Source organism: Talpa europaea (assembly GCF_964194135.1).
Source record: "Talpa europaea genome assembly, chromosome: 12".
Classification (NCBI taxonomy): domain Eukaryota; kingdom Metazoa; phylum Chordata; class Mammalia; order Eulipotyphla; family Talpidae; genus Talpa; species Talpa europaea.
Genome location: NC_140079.1, coordinates 82,528,076 through 82,550,678, shown reverse-complemented (window position 1 = coordinate 82,550,678; position 22,603 = coordinate 82,528,076). Strand labels below are relative to the sequence as shown.

The 22,603-nt window shown below is 43.2% G+C and overlaps 1 protein-coding gene across 1 annotated transcript in view; it reads right to left on the bottom strand.

The window, feature by feature from the left end:
• The window catches only part of SDK1 (sidekick cell adhesion molecule 1), a gene marked incomplete at both ends in the record, with an annotated part of 728,549 nt that overhangs the window by 159,667 nt on the left and 546,279 nt on the right, over nt 1–22,603 (bottom strand). The window contains 4 exons of the mRNA XM_084251360.1: nt 502–683; nt 5,406–5,546; nt 6,499–6,646; nt 21,884–22,020. Of these exons, the coding sequence (XP_084107486.1) occupies nt 502–683; nt 5,406–5,546; nt 6,499–6,646; nt 21,884–22,020 (608 nt within the window). The remainder of the gene's footprint in view (nt 1–501; nt 684–5,405; nt 5,547–6,498; nt 6,647–21,883; nt 22,021–22,603) is intronic.

Genomic DNA, 22,603 nt, shown 5'->3' with positions numbered 1-22,603 from the left:
ATTTTTATTGACCTACTAACTTGTTTGCTTGTGTAACTGAAAAAGAAAACCCTCCAAAAGATATCATGTTGCAAATTCCATCACCAACACTTAAATTTCATCTCTAACAAAACCCAAAATTCTAAATAGTCATTATCTTTGAAAAAGATCACAGCATCACATAGGATTCCAGAGCCAGATTTTCTGCACAATACACCATCATACCATAGAGAAAAAGCCAACTCTACAGAACTTTTCAAGAATAAGAGGACCAGTTAAAGGAGGTGTGTAGATACTTCCTGTCTTTAATAACCAGGAGAAAGCAGTTAGAATATTACTGGTTTTCCTCATACAGTATCACTGTATCTTCAGAATAGGTCCGGAGATTATATTATGTATATGTTGAATTTCATTTTAAACCATCCCTGAAGGACCAAATCCTCTATTTTTAACATGCCCAGTCAAAGTTTGCAGACCCTGCTCCCCAACCAAGAGTGCAATCTTTCAGCAAAGGAAGCTCACCTCCTTGCAAGGTATACTCAGTCACAGCCCTGCTGAAGACACCCAGTCCAGCCCCGTTGTAAGCAGCCACCTGTATTTCATACTGCGTCCAGATAATCAGCTCTGTCACCAGGCAGTAGTTCACTTCTGGGCTGGTAATGTTCCTCTGCTGGTATTCTCCAGGCAGGCCGGCCAGGCGGTACCTGCATCAGAATGTAGAGAAATGCTTTGAGCCAGGAATTTAAAACCAAGGTTTTATCCTTGGTTATTGTGCAGGGCAAGAGGAAAATGGAAGCAAATAAATGAGGGTAAGGCTGAGAGATCAGCCCTAACAACACTACTTCCCAATTCAAGGATGAAAAAAATGTATAATCTAATCTCACAGTGATTATAAACTCTGGACAAAACAGAACTGGCATTTCTGCTACACTATGGTTAAGGAAAAATTATAGCTTTTTAAGCGTAACTTGTCTAGGGAGTACAGTGACTTAGTACCAAAAATTCCAGACATGTTTTCCACGGGGGTGTTGCTATAAATCAGTTTGAACAACAGTTTCCTCCTAATACTCTGATGTGGCCACAGACAGTGAAGCAAGCAGTGCTGCTTCTTGGCCTCTGTGGGTTGAGTTTCCAGTTTGGTTTCCATTTCAGAATTGTATGTCCCAGAATTAGAATAAGTCATTTTAAAAGGTGTACACACCCCACAAATGCTGGACCAATGCTAAGCATGACAAACTGCTTTTAGGAGACGACTAAGGGTGCTTGTGTGGTGTGTTCTGAGCATATAATGGCAGAAATTCAAAGTTGCATTTATTTTTCAGGTGATAGATATGACTTTGGACTTAGAGAATGCATAAATTAGGAAATTACTATTTGCACTATGAAAGGACTTTTTTTTAGCATTATTTTGATTAGCAAACGTTTTTCCATTATTCTGTTAATGGAAGTGAATCAGTCCCCCTGGCAAAAGTGAGGGATTATGTACAGAGAGAGTAATTTCCTAAATCATCACGCGGCATCCGAAAGCATCTAATTTCTGTCTACGATGTGGTGCTTGTCTCAGGGAGACGCGGCTTTGTGTTTTTATGCTAAGTGGGAAAGGGAAAGGCTGAGCAGGAGGGCACAAGACCAGAGAGGCCGCAGGACACCCTTCACTCATCCTGGGAGGCTGGGAGCTTCGAGAGCCCCTCCAGAAGTCATCCTGCAGTGCCCCCGTCAGACCACGCACAGGACCCTGGGCTCAGAGGGGAGGGCATGAGTGAGGCGTTCTGACCAGAATGGCAGCAAGACCGCACCATCCAAAAAAGAAGAAATTCGGGCCTTTAAATGGAAAACACCTCTCCAAAGAGAATGATGACCGAAATGCACCAGGGAAGCACAGAAATGGCAATAAAAGGCTCTTCATGAAAATCAGGATTTTCTGAAAGTCGTTTTTCATCCCCTCTTGCGACAGGCCATTTATACTTGGTGAAGCCTGTTTGATAGGACAAACAAATGATCAAGAACTGACAGTACTTGAATAGCAAGAAGGTCTGAGGCCTCCTCCTGCCTTTTGCCTGGATGGAGCAAGCAAGCAGCTTGGCGGCTCTGCTGCTCAGCAGGCAGCACCGCAAGTGGAGAGCAGGCAAAAATCAAAGTTCATGGATCAAACCACGTTTTTGCTTCATGCCCCATCAGTCTATGCTATCGACAGAAGTGGTGTTCCTTTACTGAATGCCTGCACTAAGTAAGTGCAGGTGTAATTCACAGAGGGGTCAAGTCTGTTACACCATGAGGGTCTTCAAGGTGGCAGACAACAGGGAGACTGGCTTGGTATGAACAAGCCACGGGACACATCTTCCCACTAAATCCCTATCCACAAAGCAAGAATTGTTAGAATGAATGGCACTGAGATGGTTAGACAGCCATTGGAAAGGGCAAAACTAGGTTCCACACCCACACCACACACTAGAGTATCCTGCCATGTGGGTGGTGCCTGGGGCAACTGACAACTAAGAGGCACAGACTGGGCAAAAGGGGCTAAGGAGAGCTCTCGTGCATGGAACTATCACCACACACCCATGCTCCAGGGAAAAGAAAATGTCAGAGCTCCAGAGGTTGGGGAGGACGTGTGCATTGGATAGTCTCAAGTAAGTCCTTCCCTTCTCCCAGCCATGGTCTCCACTCCCACGATGACACTGGGACATTTCATAGGGTTGTCCCAAGAATAGAATGAAGCTGATAGATGTGAAAGGGAACAAGCAGTGCAGAGCGCCCCATAAATATTTCTTCTTTTGGAATGTTGCTCTTCTAGGAAGCACGTTAAGAGAAAGCTCTGAGGGCCTCCCCTGGTGGCACAGTGGTTGAGCGCTGGGCTGCGAAGCTGCCTGCAGCCTCTGCAGCACTGGTTCGATTCCTGACCACCGGTGAGGGTCCCACATGGTGCAATAGACCTCTCCTACCACGCCCGCTGCTCCCCTCAGCAGTGTATTTCGTCAGTCTGCCTGTTCTGTTCCCATCTCTGGCTCTGGTGAATTCTCTCACCCTCCTGCGCTTCTGACTGTACCCAGTGCTTGTATAAATAAATAAATATATCTTTAAAAAAAAAAAAAAGAGAAAGCTCTGAGTTAAACTAAGCTAAGTCTGGGTGAGCCACCATTTCTGCAAGCAGGGACCCTCCGCGTGTGATGTTGCAAAACAGACTGCAGACGCCATGTCTTAGAAATGGGTTTCTCTCTCCTCCACATCTGGCAGCTCAGTCCATGCAGACCAGTGGTTCAGGATGTGTTTGTAATATTCACAGGATGTCTGGGAAGGTCACAATTAATAACGGAAGTGCAGGGCATCATCCTCTGACTGGTAGGCTACGTTGCCCAGGAGACCATCTCAGACAGAACAAGATGATTTTTTATACGGAAATAAACAGGAGAATGTTTTTAAAGGACATAACCCCTATGCTCCTCTCAAAGAAACACCCTGGCCATTATTATAAATATTTTATTACTGCGCACGCATCCTAACTACTTCTTATGGCCAGAGCCACAATGGTGATTTATTTCTATTTTGCTCTTCCCTGGATTGTGCTGCAGATCTGACACAGAGACTTGTGCCCTGGAGGAAACAAGCTTGCAAACAGACCTGATTTGCAGACCAGAGGATTATTTGGAAATGTTTCCAAGCAAATTCATTCTGGCATGGGTCTTTAATTTCTGAAAACTTTGATATTCACAGGCCTTGGGTAGTATACCCTCATTTTAGGGCTTTTTTGACTTAAGTCCCTACAAATACAGATGCCCTCTTTTCCAGAACTCAACTCCACTGACACCATCATGGAAAATCCTTTCAACAGTCATAATCCCACAAAACAGAGAAATGTGCACCCTCTGATGGGAACTTGTAACATCAGAGAGATTTTATTATTAAACTCCACGCCCCGAGCCCAGTTCTGTGGGCTGACTTTTAAAGTCTACTTGACAGCTGGCGCCTAAGAAAACTATTCCTCCATGTGCTGAAAAAGACAGAGGCAGGCAAGATGAGGAAGCTTGTGATGGGCGGGTCCAATTACTGCCACTAATAGATGAGCCTGGAACAAGAGCTGCAGCTGGAGCAAGGAGCCATTTGTAGAGTGGTGATGGGGAACCTTGGCTTCAGCAGTAGAATGCAGGGCTGTTTTCTGGAGAAGAACTACAACTGTCCAGAAGCATCCCCAGGACCCAGAGCCCAGGGGACAGATTGTAGCCTCCCCTGTGCCCTTCTTTGAAAAGGGGAAGGACAGTTGGGGACATGAGTGCTGATTCCAGTTCTCCAGTCCTTCACGTACCCCTGGGGACAGACTTTAAACCATTTCAGGCAGATAATGATCTGGCTTATGTTTTGAGGATGATTCACATACTGGAGGGAAAACTTTACAGTAGCAGTGAATTGGTTGTGACAGGCATATATTACATGCATATGGATAAACTTGTATGAAATGATGAATGGATGATTACACAGACACATATTGGGAGTGAGTGGTCCTCCACACAAAAAGACAATGGTATTAAGGAAGCATCACTCATCATTTCTTACATTTATCTAAGAACTTAAACTTATCCATTTCAGGCCTTTGATAAGCCACTATTTGATCATGTGCTGAGAATGCTCAGGACAATAACATGCTCAGAATAAGTATAAACCAGGCATTTGGAAGATCCATCTATGATTTTGGCTCTATAAGTCTGCTAAGAAGTAAGGTTAACAAATTTGTCCATAGTTCTACACCCTACTAGAAGAAATTTAATAATTATCTTTCAATGTAGTTTCACTTTTTTCTCTTGTATCAACAAACCACTGCAATTATCTTGTTTGGTGCAATTTTAAAATCAGGAGTAGTTCTGGCAAATGAGATTTCTTCTTTCAAATGCAGGCAGATTGACTGAAATACACTGCTGAGGGGAGCAGCAGGCGAGAAAGGAGAGGTCTGCTGTGCCATGTGGGTCACCTCCCTGGCTAGGGATGGAACTCATGCTGCAGTGGCTGCGGACACCCTCATAGTGCTGCATCCTAACCCCTTGCGCCACCAGGGAGGCCCTCAACTGTATATTATTAATTAAAATTATTATATTTAATGACACATGTTCCTGGTAAAAATTTTATATAAACTGAAACGGATAGTACACCGTGCTACCAAACCATAACACCCAACTCCATCCTTCTGTCAGAATGCAGCTGCTGATGCCAACTTTTTGTGTGTACCCACTATGCTTAGACTGTCTCTGCCAAGCTGTCCACGTTCACTATGCTCTCCAGTTCGCCACAGTCTCCACCATTCCCTAAATACATACATTTGCCCTGGTTCTCCTGATTGTTGTTGGTACCTACAGACATCTGACTTTGCAACCTCAGCAAAGCAGACATGTAATTCTTTATAATGACAGTCTTCAAATGACCACTCATAGCCTACTTACCTGAGGATATACCCACGTAGCACCCCATTGTGCTCTGTTTCTGGGGGTGGTTGCCACTGGACCATGATAGACTGATTTGTCCGTCCACTGGCCACTATATTTTTCGGGGGGGCACTGGGTGGTTCTTCAGGTAACATCAACCTAAAAAACAAGGAGGGGGAGGGGAAATAGAGATGATGAGGAGAAACAAAGGTGGCTCATTCATGTTTCCTGTCTTGCTGAATCTGGAGCCATTTACTAAAATTGAGTGATGAGAAAAACAAAACACACAGGTGATCAAACTGAAAGGACACGCATGAAATAGTTACAACAAATCAGCATAATAGGAAATCAGTTAGGCAGCAGCAAGGAAGACACAGGAGGTGACCTTATTCTGTCTGAATAACCCATGGTACCGCTACTCTTTAACAGATTATAAGCCTGAGCGAGCCAGCTCACAGGCCCACAGTCTGAGACTCCTTCCAAATTATTTTCTTTAGCTCTTTCAATATTCCTCATCTCAAACGCTCACATTCTGAAGAAAAGTCATTTAGATCTCCACAATTCTACAACTCAATTCCACGGGGAGCTCGGGGCGGCTGGGGAGTGGGCATGCTGAAATCTGATGAAGCTGTTTCCCATGTTACATCTGAGTGGGCTTCAGAAGCAGCCACCCCAGGGATGGGTGAGCAGCAGCCCACTGGGGATCCACGGCAACACCAGTGCTCATTCAGCTTTCTCACAACACTCGGAGATGCTTACTTGTCAAGACTGTCAAAGCGTGGTACCAGCGCCGGCCCTCTTGGCACTCAGCTGGATAAAGGGCCTGGAAACAGGCACACTCTGCATTTCACGTATACCGAGAGTTGTGCTATCAGGAATAATTTATATCAGCATGGCCAGAGAGCATCACTGAAGTCTACGAAACTTCCCTCAGAGCGAAGGACAGCCAGCTAGTCCAGCACATGACTGCATTTTCTCTCTTTTTGCCAGTAACACCGAGGGCTGGAGGGTGATTACTTTGATCAAGTTCCTCTACATGAAACGAGGCCTCTGCTTGCTCTAAGGCTCAGCTTGCCCCTTGTCCCCTGACAGAGGGATGGCACTCACGCACCTGCTTGTCTCTGTGCTGTACTGGCCCTTCCCCACTTGATTCACGGCACACACCCTGAATTGATAGGTGCGAGCTGGGGTCAGACCATGTACGGTGACGCCTGTCATCTCGGGGCCAACATCTGACAGATGCACTTTCCATGGAGAGTCTGAAAGAATAAGCAAAACAAATTCAAACCTACACAAACACAAGTATAAATAATGAGTGCATACAAAATGCATTCCCTAAATCATCTTACTGGCTTACCAACGCAGGTGTTGGAGACGGAGCACTGATTTCAAAGCGCTGATTTCAACAGACATGGAAACCGAGCTTCATGAGGCTGGTAACTAGTGAGCCTGGCAGTAAACTCAGGGCCCCCCTCCAAGCCCAGAGTGCCTCCCGTTACCCCATGCTGCCGTCAGCAAGTAAAGAAATTTTCTGTTCAACCCGCATATGGCAGTTCAAATGGAACCGAAATATTTCTCACCCCTGTCTTCAATATGTGATGGGAAAGAGTTCTCTGACAGCTCACATGGTTAGGCAGATTGCAGATTTTCCTCCCAGAAGAGGATGCTGCACATGTCACCAAATGATAAATAAAAACTATATTCATTAACATTTTAATAAAAGAGGAAATGAGCATGATAAAGACAGATGGGCTGTGTATTTCGCAACCCATCTGCGTGGCGGTCCGTTCCACCACCACACCCTGAGTGGCTTTGGCTGGAGGGAGACGTAATGAAATTCACAGCTAGTTCACAATATCTTTCTACCCAGCTTTCTGGCAGGTGTGGGAGAACAATTCTGTCAGCCAAATGAGGCTTCTGAAGGTTCTGCTGGGCTCCTACACCTTCGCGTGATTGTTTTGCAGTTTAAACATGCTTTTTGGCCAGATCATTTCAGAGAGTGAGGCCTTGGCTTGAACAAGCCCTGGCATTGAGGTTGAGCACCCACTGTCAGTTCCCATTCTGAATCACTATGGTGTCTGAACTGTATTTTCAAGTTATCAGTGAAGTAAAGCCTGGGGAAAGAGTGTGCGTGAAACCAAACCTTCTGTCTGTTCCTAGGGTGCTAACATCCCTTCACCCCCTCCCCACCCTGGAGTTGGTTAGAAAGAGATGACATATGAAGTCCACCTGGGCACCAGGCAATGCTTAGACTGAAGACAACACGAGCTACACATACACTCCTCACGTGGATCACAGCCACTTCTGCAAAAGCCTGAATGTCTAGCGGTAAGGACTCATGAGTCTGGGTCTGGGAGCTCATTGGAAATGCACTCTGGTCCCTTCCAGGTCAACAAGAAGCCGTAAACTGCTCTGAAATGAAAGAAGACTCTCAAAGGCCACCTCACTGACCTCCACAGAGATGCCTGTCACCAAGTTGGAGTTTGTAAGCCGGATTCCTCAACAAAAAGTTATGCTGCTCTGAAGCATACTGCCAGTTGGGCTTGAAGACTGAATCTTTTTAATTATTTCAAATAAAGCTGCTTCCAAAAATGGCTTTCTGGGAATGCAGTCTTCCCCACCAGCTGGGCATTTCAGTGTTTTTGGCTATGGATTTGCCGTGATGGGTAATCCACAGTTGATGAGGAGCCCCCTCACTTTATGTTTCCTTAAAAATGCCACGTGTGCATCCCTGACGAGCTATGGGAAAAGCACAGCAATTTCTCTTTCACTTTGAGAGTCTGAGACCCCCCTACAAGCATCCAACAGCTTGTGGTGATCTGGCTTTCTAAGGCGGCTCCCTTACAGAAAAGAGCCACTTGTCAGCACAGAAGATGAAAGCGCTCCCCTAGTATCACTGCGACTGGACTTCGTTGGTGGGAACTAGGGCTCTCCAAGTCAAGCTTCAATGGAAAGAGTTTTCATTCTGTTGACTGAAAGGTAGTAGAGAAAACACGGATGCCAAAGTTGACTATGAGCTCTCCCACTGACTTGTTTAATTTTGCATGTGCTTCTTATGTGAAAATGGGGGGACAAATCAAAACCACAATGTGATAGCACCTCCCATCCATTTGCATGGTTATATAGGGGAAAAAAAGCACAAAATAACAAGCATTGGCGAGGACGTGGAGAATTTGGAGCCCTGTGCAGTGTTGGTGAGAATGGAAAATGGTGCAGCTGCTGCAGAAAACAGGATGGCAGTTCCTCAAAAAAATTAAAAATACAATTTTACCACATGATCGCAATTCCACTTCTGGGCATATATCCAAAGAAAATAAAAATAGGGTCTCAAAGAAGGATCTGTACACCCATGTTCGTAGAGCATTAGCCAAAAGATAGAATAGCCAAAAGGTAGAAGCAAGTCAATAGTCCATCACATTGATGGGTCAATGAATAAACAAAATGTGCCCGATTTATGTAATAGAATGTTATTCAGTCTTAAAAAAGAAGGAAATTCTAACATTTGGTACAGCGTGGATGAATCTTGAAGACACTAGGTTTGTATTAGAAGAAGATAAATCCCGTATGACATACTTAAATGAGATCCCTAGAGTAATCAAGTTCACAGAAAGTGGAAGGTGGTTGCCAGAGTCTGGGGGAGGGGGATGGGGAGTCGGTGTTTCATGGGGAGTATCAATTTTGGATGATGAACACATTTTGGAGATGAACAGTGGTGATGATCACACAACAATGTGAATATACTTAAGGCTACTAAATTGAGCACTTATAGTTAAAGATGGTATATTTTATATGTATTTCACCACAATTCAAACTTTTTAATGGTGAAAAGATGGGGAAATAACAACTCCTGAGATTGTCATGAATATGAAATAAGAAAATGTGCATTGCTGTGTCCAGCCTGGCCCAGGGAGCCTGGTCTGTGCTCTGGACATACCTGATTCCCAGAGTCACTTCCAACCTCTTTGTGCCCCGGAGGCCCTGCCTGGCAGGGATGGTTCCCACCCCAAGGCTTCTCCTAAAGAGCAGAGGGAGGGAGAACGAAGTCAGGGCTCTTTCTTTTCACTGGGAGGCTGCTCAGACTACCTGCATCCTCCATCCAAAGGTGCCTGCTCTCTGCACTCTCAGCTCTGCAGCCTCCTTGTTTCTGTGGGTCACTGGTGGTACCAGCTCTGCTGCTACCAGCCCCAGATTACTGGGGGTTCCCTCAGCCCACACCTTTGCAAAATATTCTCAAAGCTTCCTCCTTTATTATTCTAATTTGAGGGTGCCCAGTTGCCTTGTGGGTACCTAATTGATAGCTTGCTCAACAAGCTTATCTTTCATCCCTTTCGCCCTGCAGATCTCAGTGTCTGTAAGCAACGAGTGACCACAGCAATTTCAGCAGGAGACAAAGTCGAAAGGACAATGTTCAAACCAGCTGACTGAAGCTGTTAACTGCAGGAAGAAAGAGGCAGAGAGGGCCCAGAAGTTGCCTTTCCTGCCCTTAGAGCCTCCTTCCCAGCCTTTGCCCCTGTGACTGGCAGCCATTTGTCAGCTCTTGGAAGTGCCTAACTCCAGCAAGAGGATCTGTTACCCAGTTTGATTTGACAACAGGGCCCATTAATCCACTCTATACTTTTAGTCCTCTGGATGCATCTACAGAATTCTTTATTCTTTTCTTCCCTCTTACTAAAAGATAAAAGATCTGGCAAGAAGAGAGATTAAACTGAAAACTAATACAAATGAATCCAATCCATCCCAGGGGCACTCTGATTTGTACCAAAAAAGAAAAAAAAGTGGTTTGGGAAGGATTAGCTCATTCACAAGCTTCCGAATTGCAAGCTTGCTGAGAACTGTTAAAATTTAAATAGCAAGGTCTGTTCCTAACAATCAATAAGCAAAATCCCTTTAAAAGATTCTTCTCCCAGTCCTCACAAAAGAATACTACAGGATGCTTGTCTTGGAGGCTGGGATATAGAAGGATCTTTTGATAAAAGAAACCATCCCCATAAAAGTTTTAAATAGTTTTTCCTTCCCCTTCAGGGACACCTCTGGCTCCTCTGATCTAGAAGACCAGACAGAAGACAAGGAATTTCAGACTCTCCCAGTCAGGCTATTATACAAATCTCTGCTGTACAAATGGCCATCACTAATCTTCTGAGCTACCAGCATCCAGAACCCAAGAGGAGTTAATTGTCCTCCACGCTTTCTGTTGTTTAAAAAGCTAGTGGTGTTTAATCTTTGCAAACGTACTGAAGCTTATTCCAATAAAAAAGCATTACCTATTTCCTTAATTAAAAGTACGTAAGGAAGGAAAATGCTTTTTCAAAGAAAACTTTCTTAATTGCCCAGAGGCCCATTATTATGACTAATACCTAATGTCTGCACAGCAGCCCGCGGTCTGGAAGTACTTCTGCACCTGGAACCTTGGGGAGAGGTATGGGCCTCCTCTCACAGACAGGAAACGGAAGACTCCAGGGAGTTTAAATAACTTCTCCCAAAACTCATGGGCAGCCAAAACCTAGACTGGCGGGAGGGTCAGCATCACTAACAGACAGCAGCTGGACCCCTGTGTCTCCTCAGGAGCTCCAGCAGGAAGTGCCAACTACACCCAGGAAGTACTGATGCACACACACAAACCAGGAAAAGAATGTCAAAAGCTAAATTGAAGTTATTGCAACTCCAAGCAATAAAGAGGACTCTAGGACCTATGAAATGAGACCTCAAGGAAGCAACTAGCCAAATCCAGGGCTGGGGACATAAAACAGGACAAACACCCTGGCCTCTGCACCAGGAGAGCAGGAGAAAAGGTAGTGGGAGGCTTGTGGATGTCCAGATTAAGAGACAGAGCAAGATGTTAATAATGGGGGACACTGGCAGCAGGGTAAATGAGAACTCTATCTTCAGAATAATCCTGAGAACCTAAAGCTGTTCTAAAACAAAATACCAAGTAGGAAAAAAATAGACCTGTCAGCGAATAGATTGGTGTGGCCTGGGAGGAGAGGGGCTGTTATAAAATCCTGAGCAGGCTGGCACTGAAGATTCTGTGTGATCTGCAGTCTTCTGAAAGAAGACTGAGGTCTTCCAGATGGACGTGAGTCTATCAAGGTATTAAATACATTTAAAATGAGTGAATTCAAACACAATTTTGAAGAATATAACTTAGACCCACACTGGGCAACTCTGGGAGACGAGACTGAGGCTACAAGAGGGACTGGTCATAAGAGGGATGCCTAAGGCAGAAAGAGTTCTTCCACTAGCCAGATAATTTCATAGAATGGCAGGAAAGGAGCAAGAAGTAACAGGGATATTCTACCTAAAACAGAACACCAAAGAGTAGACAGCTAAATACAGATGCATATCCTTTTCTTTGGGAGCTCCCGAGCTGTGGGGTAAGACACCAAACGTGGCCTAGACCTGGGAGATGCACACTGACAGGAAGAGTGTGGGTAAGGCCAGAGAAGTTGGAAATGGGGCTGGGGCAAATCCAGATGTGTAGGGAGTCAGCTTTGGGCAAAAGCTGACTTTTGTGTGGTGGTGGTGGGGGAGCCCCCCCCCCCCCCCAGAGTGGCCCTTGATGGGAATACCTGCATTGGAAGTAATGTCAGTCTATGGGACAGGTTTGGGGAAGGCCCTCTGGAAGGTGGGTCCAACAGGGCACGTGGGGACCACCTGAGCCACTATGCCCATCTCTCCATCTCACCTGGAGGCAGCTAAGGGGGAAAGAACTTGTAACCCTGCCCCCTCAGCTCCTCTCTGGGTTTGTAAGATAGCAACAATCTTCCTTTCATAAATATCTTTGAAATGTGCTGTCTTTCTGGATGGATCTTAAAATGGAAGCAAATGCTATTAATGTGAGGCTCAATATGCAAAAGCCCAAAGAAAAATGAGCTAAAACATAAAATAGTTCCTAACAACTCTGAGGCTATTAGAAAATACCTATGTGAGATATGTTTCAAAGACAGCATTAAAACGATTTGAAGCATAAAGAACAAAGTCTCTTTGCCGTTTTGGCAAGCCAAACAGCACAAAGCCCGTCAGCTTTTAAGTACATAATAGCGAGCAGGGATGAAGACGTTTAACATATTGTGCAGTGACAGTCAGGAGCAGCTTTCATACAGGAGCAAATGAGCTCACGGAGAGCAGCACGCAAGACAGTGAGGGCTCTGCACATGAAAAGATACTGTCAGGACAAGAAAGATTTGAGCCACACAGTGCAGAAGAGGTGGTCCTTATGATGGAAGAGACTTTACCCGCCTCCCCCAAAGATGCTTGGAAGATGGCTTGGAGAGACAGCAGGCCTCAGAGGATGTTCTTCAAAAGCAAGTCTTAGACTGGTAGTAAGTCCTTTCAAGAGACCTGTCAGCTATAGAATGTTCTACAAACTTCCCATAGGATGTTGCTATCTGAACCCCAAAATATCACCTTCAACTCAGCATGCTCCAATCAGGCTGACAGATGATCTGTCTAGAACATGGGGTCTCAGTAGACTCCCACTCCCAGGTCTGGGTCTGGGGTGCCCAGTCACCTTGGGTGTCTTTCTTTTTGGGAAATTCAATCAACAACTCAGGATCACCACCTTTCTTGCACATGGCCCTTGCTCCCGACACTTTCCACAGCCTGTGACCCTCAGAGTTGCTTACATACCACAGCCAGGGGACTCTCCCAGTGTGAGCTGGTGCTCCCCCACTCACCCTTGCTCAAAAAGTTTTGTGTGGTCTTTGGGGTTTATGACTGATCTGATGTGTGTGTGTGTGTGTGTGTGTGAGAGAGAGAGAGAGAGAGAGAGAGAGAGAGAGAGAGAGAGAGAGAGAGAAAGAGAGCGAGAGAGCGAGAGAGACAGAGAGACCCATCTCCTACTTCCAAAGAGGACTTATGAGACCTTCTAAAGTGAAGAAATATATATATATAAAATTGTATGATAAAATGAAAATGAAAATATAAATTCAAAATCTCTAAGGAGAAGAAGACAAAGAGATGCTCGAAGCACCTGGATGACTTAGGTACTTCAGTTTACTTCAGTTAAGCACTTAGTTTAAGTTTGTGTTTTATGGCAACACTGGTGAAAAAACAATACATTCAGTGGCCAAGTTTCAAAAAGAAGTTGCTAAGTTCCTCAAGAGGAAGAGGCATCTCTTGGTAGCAGAGACCCCTTCAGTAAGTAGGCTGTCTCTATATTGAGAGACAGTGAGTGATGCAGAGATACAGAAATGTTCTTTCAATTTAATGTGTCTTTTAGCACATCCTTAGAAAAAATGAAGACATGATATAAGACACTTATAGAAGACAGTTGCTTCTTTTTTAAGTAAGAAAAAGTGCATTGATTTTAAGATGGAGTCTCAGGACCTTGATATGATGGTGAAAGCTCCTCTGAGTATCAGTTCTGAAACCTTCGGAAGGCAGGACTCCAGGTCTTCACACCAGACCTGAAGGATGATCATAGGCTGAACTCCACTGCATAACCTATAGGGTCTTGCTAAATGGAATGTTTAGTTATTTTAAGAATAATTTACTTAGAAGGAAGACATGTCCCTACACATAATTTTTTTTTAAAAAAGATTTATTTATTTATTTATACAAGCACTGGGTATAGTCAGAAGCGTGGGAGGGTGAGAGAATTCACCAGAGCCAGAGGAGAGAGCAGAGCAGGCACACTGACGAAGTACACTGCTGAGGGGAGTAGCGGGCGTGGCAGGAGAGGTCTGCGCGCCATGTGGGGACCCTCGCTGGTGGCCGGGATCCAAGCAGTACTGCAGAGGTTGCGGATTGCTTCATAGGTTGCGTCTTAACCCTTGTGCCACCAGGGAGGCCCCCTACACATAATTTTTATATCCCAAGAAGAGCAATAGAAGGAATGTATCACATATTGAAAAACTGCTTTTCAAATCAGTATCATATTCACTTATATGAAGTTCAAGAACAGGCAAAAATTAATCTAGGGAGACAGGCAGGAAGAGGGCTTGCCTTTGAAGGAGGACTGTTGACTGGAAAGAGACACAAGGGAACTTTCTAGTATGCTGAAAGAGTTTTGTATCTTGTTTGAGGTGTAGGCTACATGGGTGTATACATCTGTCAAACCTCATTTAAGATCTATGCATTTCATTATATGCAAATTACACCTCAATAAAAAACAAAAAAAAGTCAATACCATACATAAGAATAAAATTCTGGCAGACATTCCATGGAGATCAGAGAATAAACAATGAAAGATAGTAAGATATAAACACATAAAAAATTTTTTACTACTTGGAAAAGATATGGTTGTCATGAAAACTGAGAGGATCAACTGAAAAATCACTAGACTAATAAGAGAATAAGTGACTGAATGGAAAATAAATATCTAGCCATCAATAGCTGTCCTATATTCCAGCAATAACTAGTTGGAAGATGAAATAGAAAGAAAATTCTATTTATATAGTATGAAGAAACATCTCAGGACAACATTAATAAAAAAGTATAATTCTAAAATATAAAAAAATAAGTGGAGAAAAATTATTTTTGTGGCTAGAAAAGCAGAATTACCAAGGAGTCAGTTCTTATTTAATATGATTTATTAAATATGATTTAATATTATTTAAAAGTCAATGGGATTACTCTTGAAACTTGACAAAATAATGCATTTTTTTCCTGAAACAATAAACAGGTGACAAGAAGTAACAAAATTCTGGAAAGATGAGGACTCGCTTTATCTGTTTTAGACACGTTTTGGAATGAAAACAATTGAAATACTGTAAAAATGGTAGAAAAATAGACAATCAATAAACCATATAAACTCCAGACTTTTATATAAACAGGTCCCATTAATATATAAAAAAGGAAACATTAGCAAACAAATGTATTATTTAATAAATCATACTGGGAAAATGGGTGTCATTTGGAAACAATAAAATGTCATGTCAGAAGACTCAACACATCTAAATTGCAGATGAATTAGAGCTAAATGCATTAAAATAAGCTTTAAAAACAAGAGGAAAACTTTTAATAATATGTATTTTATGCTTGATAATATTAAAATATTCAAACAAAAGTAATGAAAGAACTCATAAAGGAAAATATCAATAGATTTAACTATATAAAAATCAAACACTTCCAAATGTCAGAAAGTAATACGCAAAAATTAAGAGTAAAAAGCAAATTGAAAAACAACTTGTTACAAGTAACAGAAGAAACCCTAAGGCCTCAATAGAAAAATAGGGGAAAGGAAATTGACAAATCACAGCAGAGGGAGTACAAAAAGCCAACCAACTTGGAAAAATGACTTCAACAGTACCAGTAATCAAAGAAATGCAAACTGAAACACTGTAAGATCTGAACATAAAACTCAGAACCATAAATCTTCTAAATAAAAACATAGGAGGATATCTTTACAAACTTGGAGTAAAATATTATTGAGTTTCCATCTGGATATTTTCATTAGTGTTGATATCCCACCTTTGCTGTGCCCTAGGCCTAGTTTGCCCAAATGGGTAGTTAATTCAGCACTGCAACTGAGTACACTGCTCCATGCTCAGCAGAAGGATCCTGGAGAAAGTGCCCTCTATAGGAGGAGGCTGGGAACAGTGCCTCCCAGGGGAGGAGAGACAGGACAGCGCCTCCCAAGGGAGGGAATGGAGGGCAATGCATAGAGGAGAGACTACCAACATGCTGATCAAAGACAGAAGGTGGCAAAGGAGAGAGAATTCCCAGACACACAGAGCAAAGGTGCAGTGGTACTGACTGGTGTTTTCAGAGAACTAGAAGTGATGCCTTGTTGAAGATGCATGAAAAACAAAGCATGAATGGCTGGAGATAAATCTGGAGAAGCAGGTGTTGGTCAGATGATAAAAGACACTACATGACTAAGTCAGCAATCTATTTTTTAGGTTATGAGAATTTCTATATAGGGAGGAATTTGGGCAAGCAGTCTGGTTAGCAGATGGGCTAAAGACTAGTCTCCAGGCTATGTTTAAAGCACAAGCAACTTGAGGCTACCAAAGGTGATTATGGAGGTATTATGATTGCCCAGTCCCAGTGATGCCTTCTCTGAAGAGTCTCCAAAGAGTTTTCAGCATTCACTTGCTTGCTGTGTGTTTTAGAAAGCTCTCATTGGTGGTTTGATGAAGTTTGGATTTGAGCGGGTCAAATAGATGGATTAGTATAATGGGGTGATAGTCGGGCACAGTGGCTGTAGGAATAGAGAGGAACAATGTATTACATGAAGGTTTAATAGTAAAACCAAAAGAATATATGGATTTACTTGTGGGGGGCAGGGAAAGGCAAGGAGTCAAGAATGACTTCTATGTTTCTAACTTGGAAAATGAACAACTTTGGGGGGATAAGACGATGAGTTCTATTTTGATAGTAAGAGCTTGATGAACCCCTGGGACATCTAGATATCTAGAAGACATTTGGTTACATGAATCTGAGACCCAGGGGAGAGCTCTAGGTTGGAAGCACACATAAGGGAGTTGTAGCAGTGAGCAAAGTGTGAACCACATGACATCACTAGGGAGAACAGGTAGGTGAGGACATCAGCGAATGGAGTGATACCAACATTATAGAAATAGGGCTGGAAATGAAGTTTTGAGACGAGTCAGTGAAAAAAGTCCAAGAAATAAAAGAATAAGAAGTAAGAATGATGAGTAGGTGGAATGAACGAGAGCTAAGGAGCAGGAGATCATGTGCTTAGAGGTAGAAACATCCAGGAGAGGGGGGGAACATGAAGACAGGGCAAGAAGGATTTGGCCATGGAGCCAAGACCTGGGGGAGTGAGAGAGGGAGCAGCCAGGACAGGGTGGAGAGTTAGCTTATAACACACAGGGGATTGCATGATTGTTTTTATTCTTTGTGCTTTAAGTAATTTCTAAATTTTTATTACTGAACATGAATAACTTTAATAATAAAAACTATAACTATAAAGTTATTTTATATTTTAATTAAATTTAAATAAGGTACAACATATAAAAAAACCACAACGATGAGCTCTCAATAGCCATTAAAAACTAATAGTAGAATCAAAAGAATGAAATATTTTGAATTTTTCCTATAAGTGTGCTTGTTACCAGCAAGACCTTACTAGGAGACATATGCTAAGACTTAAAAAAATAAAAATCCAAGGGAAAGGATGTAATTTTTCTAAGTGGTATGAGATTGCCATAATTCTATCTTAGCAGTGAGATATTTTAATGCAACTTATGGAAAACAGGCAAGGACTCAGTTTGAGAATGAGATTGAGATATAAGGATTGACAAGTGTTGCCTCCGATGAGGAATCTGCATACATGATGCCAATCCACTCTGTTAAAGTATAAATTTTTTAAGAGATAAAATGTGGTTCTCATCTAAGTAAAAAATTAACATTTGTCAAAGACTTTAGTTAACTCATTAATTAATGAAAGAACCAGTAAGATGTTATAACTGTATCAAAAGAGAATTTGAATAACACACATGTATTAATAATCAGGAATGCTAAAATGAATTTAAAAATAGATGCTAACTGGTCATTATCTACAGAGCAAGAACCAACTGCTGTAATAACCACTTTGTAAACAGGACACAATGCATTTGCACTTTTGTGAACAGGCATTATTCCTATTACTGTTAAGTTTTCTACAAGCTACAGAATTGTACCATAGCTCAAAAACAGTAAGTGCAGACTCCTATGGTATCAGCCAACCCCTAAAGAATGTGCTAGATGAGACACCCAGTTTTTTGGTTCACTTCAAAGTCTTTCACCAATTTTTCTGGCAGTCTCTCTGCATGTGATCACAATATCAAAGAAAAAAGTATTCTTGACCAAACTCAATATACATTTTAAAGAGGGTGCCAAATGCTTTCACTCTTCAACAGGATTTTTTCAGCCTAATTCTAGGTTCCTCTCTGCCAAGTCATCAAGAATTCCTGTACTCTCTAACAGAGGAATCCTCCAGGTCTCCTTTGCTGCCACACTCTGTGCTCCTCAGCCCAGTAGACTTGTACCTTGAACCGTGTCTCTGCGGCCCTCTCTGAGGCCCGGGGTTACCAAAGAGGCGCTGGGGCAGAGAGAACTACCGAACTTCACAGAGAGACAAACTACAGGATCCCTGTGGAGGGACAGGCGTATTTTTCCATAAAGGGTTTTGACTCCAGTCAAGTGCATGAACAAAGGCTCAGTTCAAGCTCCAGAGTTCTGCTCCATAAAAACTCTGAAGTGGCTTTATTGTAAAGGCTGGCATGTCGTGAGGGCAGGTGTTACAAAGCGCCTGCCTCCGCCACTAACTGATGTCAGTTTGGCCCCTGTAGGATGCACGGTTTCCAGGAGAATGGCATCCTAATCAGCCTGCCAGGAGGAGCTGGCTGCAGGATATTCCAAGTAGCTGGATGAATGAACCTATTGGATGGAGATATTTAGAACTGTCCACTTTGCACAGCTGAGTATAGACCAAATGTAATTTTCATTTTAGTGTACTTGCCACTAAGCTGTTCTTTCTGACCATAATTAGCCAGCATGCTCAATTGCTTCTTAAGGGTGCTAGTCCCTAATAAAAATTAAAACCAGATCATTTGGTTTTTCTATTTGCTGTGGCAGAAGACATGGAACTAATTGACTGATAGCAGTGTGGATTATTTTGGGAAAAGCCACAGACTTATTTTGTATAGTTGAAATCAGGACCAGCTTGGAGATAGCCATCTTATCCACTCCAAATGCTTGGTATAATAATAGTACTTTGTTCATTAATAATAATAATAATAATAAAAATAATAATAATAAATGGTGTGGCATACATACTCTAGATTCCTCTACATTAGAGATTCTAAAGAGAAAACATCTGGGAATCTCTGCCAGGTCGACAACTCCAGCAGGAGAGCCAGAGGTTAATGAGGGACTAACGATGTACTTAGTCACCTTCTTAGTGCAATGAAACACCTGAGCAACTACAGCATTGTCCAGTATGTGTCAGGCATGCTGTTAGTATCACAGGTACAGCGAGTTGACAATGTGAACCATGCTCACACAAGGGGTTCATGGTTCTGCTAGAAGATGGCGTATTAACCAGTGAGTATTGTTCAATGTACTAAATACTCAAAGTCAATATAAATAATAACATGGGAACTTCGCGGAGGGAATGATGGGACACAGGTCAAGGAAAGATATGAAGGAAAAGCAGTATTTTTGCTAGGTCATTAGGACGAGGGAGAATTTTCTCAGGCAGACACACCACACAACCCTCAGCAATATCTGGCTCAGTCTCCCCAGTTGGAGTCACATTAGAAGCTGCTTGTTTCTAAACAGGCCCTAGGCTTGCTCTGCTTAATCTCACATTGGCCCCTCACTCACCACTCCACACAGTGGGTTTGCACCTCAACAGGAGCTTATTATGTGGCAGAAAGTGACCTGTCTGATCATCTTATCTCTGCGTCTTTGCACTCAGCAACATGCCTAGTGTGGACCAGAGGTCCAGTTAAGATTTAGTGTTGGGTGGATGGAAGGAAATATTACCATAAAATCTGTGTCTTATTTGGCAAGATGTTTGATGGAAAGAACCAATCAGTTGTACAACTTACTGAGAAAATAATTGGTAGAGTTTGAAACACTGCCTTATTTTACGTAAACTGGGGAGGGTAGAACACTTCCCCTTCAGAAGACTAAGACTGGAATTTGAATCCATCACGAGGGATTCATTTCCATTCATGTCAGAGAGACTGCCAAGTTACAGGCAGTGCGATATTAGGATGAACACACTGGCCATTGCAAGGAGCTGGCCACCGTGAGGCTGTCTTTGTCAGAATTCTGATGGCAAGAGCTTTCCTGCTGTCACAGTCTCTCTGTATGTATCATCATCAACCTCTGCTTTACTTACAGACCACATGGCATGTGACGCCTTATCTTCTCAGGAAGCTGATTGAAATAAAGAATGCCAATGACTCCTTTCATTGATCAGAGCTACTGAGCTAAAGCTAAGTTGAATGTCAGCACACAGACTGGTTTCCACACACATACCTGCCCTCAGAGAGGCGACCAGAGTAAATGTCAGCGCTGTCCACAGGAAGGGGAACAAGGGCCTGGACAAGGGGCTCATTCTGAAAGAGTGCTCTAAACTGAAGCATTGGGGGTCCATTTAGAAATCTAGGACATGGATGTCCAACAGCCTTTGGTGCTACCAGATTTGGCTGAGTGGGTGTTCTGGCCAGCTTGTGGGAGGAGGCATGGGGTGGTCATGGTGGATGACCTAGCCCTGTGAGCAGAGGGAATATCACTGAAATGAGAAACAGGCTCACCCATTGAGCTGCCAGGAACCCAGAATGGTTGGCACAAGCTGGTTATCAGGAGCAGAGTGACCTGGGATTGGCAGAAGTAGGCTGCATGGGACAGAGGAGGCAGTGTTTTGTTCTAGATCAAGTAGGAACCTCACAAGGGAAATAGGTGCAATCATACGAAGAGCAACACTCTGCTTGTGTAAAGAACATTTTGGAATGAGACGTGCAAAGGCTGGGGGGCTGGCTAGGGGCTACTGCCATTGTCCTGGCAAGAGATTATGGTGGCTTGGGCCAGGGAGCAGATTCCAGCAATGTCCTGGAACTCCATTTGGTATGATTGCTGATGAGTTGAGGGGAGGTGGGACATGGGAGAGGGAAGAAGGAGCCAGGTTCTGCTCCTGGGCTTCTGACTTGAGCAACACAGAAGCCATAGGGGTGCCAACATAAGATTCAAATGGCCATGGTAATGAGCAAGAGCAGCATTAGGGCCAAGAAAATAGTCCAAAAGCAGATTTTGATGAAGTTAAGTTTGAGAATTCTTAAGACAACCCAGTAGAGGGGTGCAGTAACTCGGTTCAATGTATGACCCTGGAGGTCTGGGTAAAGACTTACAGAGCAAGATATGCTTTTAAAGAAAACAAGCCACTTACAACCACAGGGAGATTTCCCAGGAAGAGATTCTGGGAGAGTAGAGAGGTGTGAGCCAGAGGACATAGAAGGGCGTGTCCTGCGTCCAGCAGAGGAGAGGACGGAGGACTGGCCAGTGAGGTTGGAGGAAATCCAAGAAAGAAAACATCTGCTAAAGGAGGGCTGGAGTGATGTGCTGGCTGCTGCTGAGGGGTTGAGGAAGGGGAAGAAAGGGCACATGTGTTGAAGCCAAAGGAAACATCTAAAAAAATGTTAACCATGAGCATTGTTGCTTTTGTTGACTCTTCAATCAGCCCCAAGTGGGGGATTATTAGCCAATTTCAAAGGATGATACTGGACCAAGGATCTTTGCCTCAGGCAGCCCTGTCTGTGCAGCCACCTGGGGACTTCATCCCCACAACCAGGCTCCCACAGCAGCTCCCACAGCAGCCCCCACCCCACCCCCAATTGTTCATTCCTCCTTTCTCCTCCAGGCTGCCACATCTCCTTTTATCCTTTCTACAGTGAGCTGTGCTAATCATTTGAAACCCCATAAAGCATCATAACATTTTACTGGTTGTTTTGGGTCTGAGCCAGAAGTAAAGGTTACAGACATGAAGAGTCCAGAAAGAGATCTGATTATTGTCCATGGCGACAATTTTCTTTGCTACTTACTGTTTTCAGACAGCTCCACAATGTAATAAAGAACAGGGCTGTTTCCATCAAAGGGTCGAACCCATGAGAGCACCACAGTGTGGCTGTGGGAGGAATTCAGGCTGGCCAGGAGGTTCTGAGGCGAGTGAGGTAGTTCACTTGGATTAAAAAAAAAAAAAAAATGAAGGAAGAAAAAATGCACATCAGAATTGATGGTTAGCCTGGGTTCTTACATTGCACAGATCTGAAGTGTAATGTTTATAAAGTGGAGAACATAAAATACGCCCCAAACACAAATACTATCTCCCCCAGGAAGTCCTCCACCGTTCACAATGTTATTTTGTTTTCTAAACCATGACTTAACCCCTCCTGAAGGTACTGACACAACTAATGACATTGTAATCAGAATCCAGTGGGGATTGCCACTTTTTACACAGTATATTATTTAATTGAGAAAATGTGGTCAACAATTTGTTTTTACAACTAGAAGCGTTTAACAAAAATGCAGCAAATGCAGTAAGCCACATAAATAGGAAAGGCCTGGGAAATATGATTCAATATTTCCAATGCTAGCATTTGGAGTTACCAGCCCAAATGACCATATATATTTGTAGACAACTTAGTTACCTCATTTATTGACAGCATGAGGTTACATTGTCATTTTGTCCTCTGTTAGATAATGGAAATTTAGGAACAGCACTGAAAGGGAAATGTGGTGAAAACACTAAAACCCTGTGGAAA